The sequence below is a fragment of the Brassica oleracea genome, chromosome C6 (genome assembly GCF_000695525.1).
Source record: "Brassica oleracea var. oleracea cultivar TO1000 chromosome C6, BOL, whole genome shotgun sequence".
NCBI lineage: Eukaryota > Viridiplantae > Streptophyta > Magnoliopsida > Brassicales > Brassicaceae > Brassica > Brassica oleracea.
Genome location: NC_027753.1, coordinates 18,754,304 through 18,764,152, shown reverse-complemented (window position 1 = coordinate 18,764,152; position 9,849 = coordinate 18,754,304). Strand labels below are relative to the sequence as shown.

The 9,849-nt window shown below is 27.7% G+C and overlaps 1 protein-coding gene across 1 annotated transcript; it reads left to right on the top strand.

Annotated features, from left to right (window-relative positions):
• The first annotated feature begins 6,459 nt into the window (after nucleotides 1-6,459).
• On the top strand, nucleotides 6,460-9,218 carry LOC106298988 (cytokinin riboside 5'-monophosphate phosphoribohydrolase LOG4). Its single transcript, XM_013735117.1, has 7 exons — nucleotides 6,460-6,680; nucleotides 7,097-7,194; nucleotides 7,288-7,318; nucleotides 7,644-7,743; nucleotides 8,481-8,551; nucleotides 8,626-8,769; nucleotides 8,910-9,218. The coding sequence occupies exons 1-7, from the start codon at nucleotides 6,558-6,560 to the stop codon at nucleotides 8,988-8,990; spliced, it is 648 nt and encodes a 215-aa protein (XP_013590571.1). The 5' UTR covers nucleotides 6,460-6,557; the 3' UTR covers nucleotides 8,991-9,218.
• The last annotated feature ends 631 nt before the right edge of the window (nucleotides 9,219-9,849 follow it).

Sequence of the window (9,849 nt, the reverse complement as noted above, 5' to 3'; positions counted from 1 at the left end):
AAAAACATATGAGTAGAAAGCATCATTTAATAGACATTAATATTAAAAATATACTATGTATGTTAATATCATTTAAATTTAATTACATATCCTATCAAATTTTTTTAAAAAAATGTTTGGATTAATAAAATTGATTTATACGTTCGCACCAATTTAATTATATATGTAATAGTTACTGACTTTTAATTATTCAATATATATTTATTATTTCATAATATGTAAGAACATATAATACATAAAATAATTTATATATATAATGTTTATCCCGCGCAAGGCGCGGGTCTTAATCAAGTTCTTTATATATTTACTCATAAGACTCAACTTTGAAAATATCATGTTTATTCATAAGATTTATAAAATCTGTATGATAAAAACACACACTTCAATTCTTTACTAATGTTACTCAAAAAAGTGATAATTTCAACATTTGTCTATTTCAATTTTGTATAAAGAAGAACGTGACACCATATGAGACTAATCTTTTAGAGTATGAACCAAATCCACGAAAAGACAAGTGGAGAAGAAGACGATGATTGACCTAAGAATCAAGCCATGGAGAAATGTAATCTCTTTGTCTTACTTCGTCATTCACGAAAAACTGCAGAACTAGGTCATTCTTATCTTTGTATCTGGGAAGCAAGACTTTATATAATAATGGTGAAAATGAAGAGATTACCTCTACGTAGCTCATGAACGAAACATTATATATATATATATATATATATATTTGACGTACAAAAGATTGGTAGTTTTCTAAAAAGACTTTTATATATTACCTTAAGAGTAGATTTTTTGTTGTTCAAAAAAAAAAAAAAGAGGAGATTTCTTATGAAAAAAATATGTATGCAAATCTATAAAATTCTATAACAATCAACAGAAATTCATACAAAATAGTTGATAAAATATTTGTTAAATCTACTCAACTTTTAAAATCTCTCAACTTTAAAAATTCTCAAATTCCACACAAATTTGTGTCCCAATAACCCCCCCTAAACCGAGAGGAACCAAAATCAAAGAGGTCAAAAAATTCAGTTGAACAAAGATCGGTTCGATTATAACTCTAAGACAGAAAAAACACAACACCGAGGTTCGAAAGCCAGCGAAAACTGGCCGAATACTAGGCTAGGCATGGGCGGTTCGACCCGGTTCCTTTCGGGCCCGGGTCTTTCGGATCCTAAATATTTAGACCCAATAGATATTTAGAAATTTTCGGTTCGGGTCGGTTATTCTCAGGTCCGGATCGGTTATTCTCGGGTCTATCATTAAAATATCCATAAAATATCCGTAATTTTTCGGGTCCGGATCGGGTTCGGGTTGTCATATATATCTAAAATTTTACAAAATAACTTAAATGAAACTATTAATAATTAAAATAAAACACTTTTAAACTCTAAATTTTGCATTTTAAAGCTTCGTATTACTTAAAAATGTTAAAAAATAATAACAAATATTGTAACAAAAGATATTTCAACTAAATCATAAAATCCCTTATATATTAAAGGAGAAGCATTGTAATAAATGCATTCACACTGTAATAGACACGTGACAACCTCACAATGATTTGATAATAAATATGCTAACGCGTTCACACTATATTCATAAATGTGTTCACACTATATATTTCGTATTTTTTAATATAAAACTCACATGCATGGTTCCAATAAAAATTTGGATTTTTCGGTGCAAATCAAAACAAATAACGAATCAAAAGCTAATATATATATATATATATATATATATATATATTATTTTTATTGTTTACGGATAAAGTTTGGCAAAATATTTATAAATTTTGATTTGATTCGTTATCCGTTTTAATTTGAACAAAAAAAATATGGATATCCGTAACCCTTCGAAGCAAATCAAATACTAAAATACAATTATAAAAAAAGTCAATCACAAATACCTATATTTTTAGGAACATATATCTAATTCGATCTGTTATATGCATATATATACATATATGTACAGAATTATATATATATATATATATATATATATAATTCTGTACATATATGTATATATATGCATATAACAGATCGAATTAGATATATGTTCCTAAAAATATAGGTATTTGTGATTGACTTTTTTTATAATTGTATTTTAGTATTTGATTTGCTTCGAAGGGTTACGGATATCCATATTTTTTTTGTTCAAATTAAAACGGATAACGAATCAAATCAACCACGGATCAAATCGGATATCCTTTAAAATTCTAAATCATTTCAGATATCAGAGTCACCGACTATCCAGGTGGCTAAAGATTGGATCGACATGAATGCCTCCAAATACCCGGATATTCGATCTGTGCCCACCTCTATTTACAGATACAATTTATGTTTCTTTATATGAAAAAAAATCCATCCCGGATATTCGATATGTGCCAACCTCTATTTACAGATACAATTTATTTTTCTTTATATGAAAAAAATTCACTTATGTCAAGGCCTTTTTAATTTTTAATTAATTTTAATTTTATCTTTCATGTATTATTTTGAACAAAAATGTCATTTAATATTAATTAACAATATCTTTTTATATTTGTCAACTATTTTTATATACTTTTACATACACATACATGTGCACCTTGATGTGGGCACTTTGTGACTAAGTATTTGTCACAACTGAAGTATCTATTTTTTTTGGAAGTTGAAATATTTTTTTCTTAATGTTTCTTTCTCTACTGACCAAATTGTAGTGAAATGATTTGTCTTAATAATTTTTTTTTCTTTTCTCTTGAACTATTGTCCGTTTACAAATTATGATATGAAACCATTGGTTCGACATGATGACTATCTAAAATTCATAACATGAAAATAAACAAATAATAGTAATTTTTCGTTTTTACCGGAAAACTAAAAAATCAAACATTCTAACTGAATAAACAAAAATAAAAATTAATTTAAAATAATAGTTATATTTTAGGAGATTAAAAACCAAAAAATAACTTAAAACCGAACGGATATCCAGATTAAACCGATTTAATGTGTTTTTATTAAAAATAACGAAACTAATAATCACATCCCGCGCAGGGCGCGGGTTATCACCTAGTAATATATATAAAATAGAACACAAAAACATCATAGTTTTAGATATACATGTTTTTAAGTCGGATACAAATCGGTTCTTATCGGGTCGAATCTATTCGGGTCGGTTATTTTCGGGTAAAAAATTTAGACCCAAAATATACTTATAAATTTTCAGTCCGGTTCTAGATCGGATATTTTTTGGTCGATTCCGGTTCAGATTTTCTGGTCCAGGTTAAAATACCCAGGCCAACCGAATAGAATCAATCTAGAGAAAAATGATTTGATCAGCCTTAATTTTCTGATTAAAGAAGATTATTAAAACTCGTGGTACAGATTTAATCTTTTATATATTTATCATGGAACATTACAATATGTTTTCGTAACCACGTATCATCACTAGGATGATTCTTAGAATCTTTAGAAAAATAAGTTGTTCTATATAAATATATAATATATTTTTTATTAAAATAACTATCAAACTCATTAGTAGTATACAAAATAATATTCTCATTTGTTTTCTTAAATAAAAGCTAGAGAATCATCTAACATATATATGATAATTAATGATTATGGGTAATACATATTTGATAACAATTTTTGTATTCTCTCTTTTTTTGTTTAATTTTATATTATTAAATAAAAAACACAATCACATTAAGCATATAATAAAAATTAGATTTTTCTTATACATTATATTTTAATTTTTAAAAAATTACTATAAATTACAGAAAATGGTAAAAGTCTCACATTGAAAATTTTTTGATCAATGGTTTAATTTTTTTTTTGTTCAAGCAAGATGCATGATCATTATCGTATGAAAATGAAGTATCATATTATATATATATATATATTAATATCATTTAAATTAATTTATATACTAAATAAAAATATAAAAATATGTTGATATCAAAAATTGCTTTGAAAAATTATTGAGATATAAATATTTTAATTTTGAAATTTGTAATAAAAAATATCACATTAAAAAATTTGTGATTAACGGTTTAAATTTTTGTTACGGCAAATATACTAGTGTTAATAAAATCATATGAGTAGGAAGTGTCAATAATAAATATTTATATTAAAATATACTATAGATATATATCAATGTCAATATCACTAAAGTTTAATTATATACCATATAAAGTAAATAAAATGTTTTTTTTTTACTTTTTTACCAAAAACATGATTGTAAATAAGCAAAATGTATTGATTTTGATTTATGTGTCTACTCTAATATATACACTTTAATGTATACAAATTATTTTTTAAAATATGTGGCTTCTAATATGTTACTTGATCCTTACAATCCCAGAAAATACTCTTCTTCAAATCGAAGTAAATTTTAATATTGAAAGCATTATATATATATATATATATATATATATATATATATATATATATATTATTTCATTCAGATTAAATAATTTATTCTTGATTTTTATTCTTAAAAAACTTTTATTGAAATATCATGACAAGATTCCAATCACCTCCTTTTGAGTTTGTTCGAAGAATGAGAGATTTGATCATTCGTCTAATGTTTGTTTCTCATTAATAACCTATCTAGCTATTATAATTGTAGGAATGGGAGATTTGAACTATTTATTGTAAGTTTTCTGGTTTATCATTTAATAAATCAAACAATTTTTAGTGTATACATATACTAGAATGGTAAAGCATTATATTTTTTTATCGGTATACTCTTAAGTAACTAAACCTCAAAAGCGTAGATTAATAAAATAAGTAATTTGTTTTGTTGTTCTAGAATTAGATGATTTTTAGACCGAACTGGTGAATATAACTAGACATATATTTATATTTCGAGTCTGCACTTATATTATATAACAACTTGATATATTAAATTTGAACACTAACCTGTGAATATAATTTGCCGGTAATTTTCTTCAAAATTTTGTTTTTAGATTTGTATCTGGAGTGGAATTAATTTTTACAGATGTCATTCATTTTAAATTGACACTTATATAATTCACAGAAGAAGTTAAAAAAGAAACAAAACTTATATTAGTGAAACATAAAAGAGAGTGAAAGCACAATTTTATAGAGGTAGAAAATGAAATCACTTATTGAGAGTCAATAGTAAACAAACCGAGAGCAAAAACATAATCCCCTTTCGTCATTTTACAATCGATGTTGCCTATCTGATTTTGGTGAGTTGTGTCAGCCGCAAAACCATTATGACCACATGCTCCACACCATGCTTTCTTTTTGTGCATATGAACTTTTAAAAATAATAAAAATGAGTTGTAATACGTTAACTTTTCAACAACGATGATACATTTAAAAGACCAATATTTGTACTCGTCATATTACAATCGATAAAATTTGTAGTGTTACAAAATGTTAAAACCATTTAATGAATAAACATTAATATAAAAAACTCATCCGCACATGCACACGAATTATCGACTAGTGTATATCTTATATGTACTTTTTGTATTATGTAACCATTTTTATGTTAAACATCTCTCATATTTGTAATCTTTAGTTATTACTATACCAATTTCTTATTTAGTTTATGTTATTTAATACAACTTTCAACCAAAGTTCTCTAAACATCTATACCATTTTGATTTTTTCGGTTCCAGAATCATTGGAGTTAGTTATTAGATATCAAAGATGTTTCATACAGTACTTTTATGTTTAGAATACAGTCATAAAGGGAAATGAGGAAAGCTAATAAAACAAAAAATAAAGGGAAGAAAAAAAAAACAAATAACGAGAAACAAAAGGAAATGGTCCACGCGTGCCAACATGAAAGGTAAGTGCTGGTGGATGCAACGCGCGCGCTTAATTTTCTCACGTGAAAAATTCCCGAAAATACAAAGAAAACTACTTAATAAAAATATTGAAAAATTTCCAAGGATAAACAAAGAGAAATACCATAGGATCGCAATAAATTTTTTTTATCACAAATACAGACTCTAAAGATCAAAATGACCAAAATGTTTCATTACAAAGTAAATATATATTTATACTCTTAAGATTAACTAATTTAAACCTTAGGGTTTAGAGATAAGAGGAAATTTGAGATTGAGGTTTAAAATTTTATAAAATAAATATTAAAAATTTAAAAATATAAAATTTTAAAATAGTTTCAAAAAGTATTTTCGAATTACAAAAAGAAAATTTCAAATTTTTTTTTTTTAAAGTTTGAATTTGAAAACATATAATCTAAAACTATAAAAAAAAATTATTTTTTTTTTATTTTTTTATTTTTATTTTTTTTATTTTTTTATATATCTAGGATATTATAGTTTTTTTACCTATTAAATGAAACAATTTGGTCATTTTAGTTATTATGATCTATTTTCGTGACTAAAACTTAAAAATTGTATATTTACGACAATTGACCATAAATAAATAAGCATGACGCGAGAAGACGCACTCTGTATTTATAATGCTTCTTCTTTGACATTTGTACGGTGTGTACCACTCTCAGCAAACCCAAAACTATTTCTAACTTTCTGTTTTCTTTGGGGCAAATAGATTAGATTTTTCTTTGCTTAATCAATGGAAGTGAACACTGAAACCATGCAAAAGTCGAAGTTTGGAAGAATCTGTGTGTTCTGTGGAAGCAGCCAAGGCAAGAAGAGTAGTTACCAAGATGCTGCTGTGGATTTAGGCAACGAATTGGTATTACATACGTATCTCGATCTATGTTTACTTTTCACAGCTTCCATACTCTGGTTACCAAATTCCCTCTGTTTTGTTCTGTTACAAACACTTAACATGTTATATAACTTACAAGTAATTTTTTTTTTGTGCGACTAACTTACAAGTACTAAAACCTTTAAAAGTACTGTTGATATGTGAAACTTGTGTTTCTTTGATAGCTCAGTTTTTCATTTTCATTTTCATTTTCATTTTCATTTTCATTTTCATTTTCATTTTCATTTTTATCATATTTATCTTTTATGTCTGCATATGTATGATTGTACAAATAGGAGTATCTTTGGTTTTGATTCCTCTTCATAGCTCATTAGTCAATCGTATCTGTAGTAAGAAAAAATGACTGAGAAGATTAATCTCTGTTTTGTTTGACTTTACAGGTTTCAAGGAACATTGATCTAGTGTATGGAGGTGGAAGCATAGGTTTGATGGGTTTGGTTTCACAAGCTGTTCATGACGGTGGCCGTCATGTTATTGGGTAAACTCTTCAAGCAGTTACTTAATCAGAGACTTGAGATTAAAACATACTAATAAGTGTATTTTTCTCATTTTTGTTCTCATTTTACTGCAGAGTTATTCCCAAGACACTCATGCCTAGAGAGGTATTCTTGCTATAAGCCCTGAGAAAAAAAAACTTAAACTGTTTTAGTTTGGTTCTTGAATCCTCTTTAACTATTATCTTTCCTATCCATTAAATCAAACCTTTTTCATATAAAGCAGTAGTTTTGTATGGTTGCCTTAGAAAAAAGTGAGATGGAGAGATTGATTGCTAAGTCTTTTAAGGAATTTTAAAATAATGCCATTTGCTTACATGTCATCATTGCTTCTGTCTGTCATAGAACAGTCTAAAGCTTCTTTGCTTTCCTTCTTTTAATTTTATTGAAAGTCTCAAGATTATTGGTTAAATGGGGGTTTTCTTTTTGGCAGTTGACCGGTGAAACAGTAGGAGAAGTAAGAGCAGTTGCAGATATGCATCAAAGAAAAGCAGAGATGGCTAGACACTCTGATGCTTTTATTGCCTTACCAGGTTAGTATTGAAGTTTTAAAACCTTTCTTGAATCTTGAAGTTGTTCAAAGTCCCATCTGTTTTTGTATCTGTCAGTTTTCCAAACAAGTAATGATTATGTGAGATAAAACTTGTCACAGTCTAGTGACAGCCTTGTTTAAGGATCTAATAAGCATCTTCTTAGGCTTTGTAATTTCTTAATTTTGCAAAATCAATTAAAACGAAGAAGAATAATGCTGATTAAAAAAAGAGCACCGAAAAGGGTTTTAACTCTTTGACTAGTATATTGCCAAAGAAGATGGAAGAGGAAACATTGGTAAAAACATGTTTTCTTGGTCAAACTCAAGCTGTATACATTCTTTTAAGTTTGAAATTTTAAAAGTATATGATTTTAAGTTTTTATATGGACAATTTTTTTTTTAAATAGATAAAGAAGCCTTGACCCATCCACATCTCGCACTGAAAATAAGACCTATCTCTTACTCCATATAGCTTGTTGGGTAGTGTTACTGTGACCAAAGTTTTAATTTTTTTTGTAATTACCTGTTTCATGTATAAAGACAAAACCTAAAACAGTCCTAGAAAAAGCATGTTTTGCCCATACAGGGAGGTCTTGTTCTTCAATAAGACCCTGCTTTTGTGATCATGTCCATATGTAAAACAGAGAGTCAGAGAACAGGACGAAGCATTGAATTTATCAAATAATATAGTAATAATAATGTATAGAGATAATAATCTCTTTCTGCTTCTGAATACAGGTGGGTATGGAACACTTGAAGAACTGTTGGAGGTCATAACATGGGCCCAACTTGGGATACATGACAAACCGGTAAAGATTCAAAATTTTGGTGGATAATTACAAACCCAAGTCATTAAAAACTAATCTTCATTGTTTTGATGCAGGTGGGTTTGCTTAATGTTGATGGATACTACAACTCTCTGCTCTCTTTCATTGATAAAGCTGTTGAGGAAGGATTCATCAGTCCCAATGCACGCCAGATCATAATCTCTGCACCCACTGCTAAGGAGCTTGTAAAGAAGCTTGAGGTAACCTGACAATTAGCAATATGATGGAACCAAAAGAAAGAAACTGGTTTTTAAACCAAAAAAAAAAAAAAAAAGAAAGAAACTGGTTTCTGAAGTTTTGAAAACATATAAACTGTGTTGTTGTTGTTGTCTGTTTGCAGGAGTATTCACCTTGCCATGAAAGTGTTGCATCTAAGCTTTGCTGGGAGATTGAGCGGATTGGCTACTCCTCTGAAGACTGAGGATCATTATAATCGTATAACTCTATAATTATTGAATGTCAGGAGATTTCAAGATAATCTCACTTTCAGGAAGGAAACATGGTTTTAAGATCTTAGAAACTTTTGATTAGGAGGTGTAAACTGAAAATTTCCACTTGAGGGAGGAAATGAATTTGTGTAAATTTTACTACTTCCCTTTTTAATTAACTCTGAAATGTTTATGTTTCAATGAGTCACTTTCCTCTGTAACTTAACCAATAAAGTTAAATGTTTTTGGATATTCTTGGGTTCACCCCCTAGGGTAGACATGTCAATTAGGGCCGAAGTCCGTAGCCCGAGCCCGCCCAGCCTTAAAAATTACCGGGCTTGGGCTTAGCTTTATAAGCCCAAAAAAAATTGGGTCTTTCGGGCTAAGCCCATTTGGGCTTTGGGTATTTTGGGCTTAAGTCCGTTTGGGTTAGGGCCGGCCCGAAAACCCGAAATTTATATTTTAGCGTAAATATTATCCTTCTTTCTTGTAATCGAAACTATTATTAGTATTGATATATTATTTTAATATTTTTATCTAAACTCTAATAAAGCAAATATAAAAGTTTTTAATGCACTTTATTGTTTCATCATTACAAGTGTTACATTTTAAATTTTACAAAAGTACATTCTTCTTTCATGTACAACATGTTTTTATTTTCAAAATATAAAGTATAAAACGTTTGACCATGTTTATCATAAATTTTGTTCTCTTATATTTTTTGTTTTAATTGATATTTGATTATTTAAATCTTATTAAATTTGGTTTGTGTATAAAATGTTTTTAAAACATACGAAAAAATAAAAAATTTGTGATAGACAAGAAAATTTTAAACTCACTTTATACTTTTTT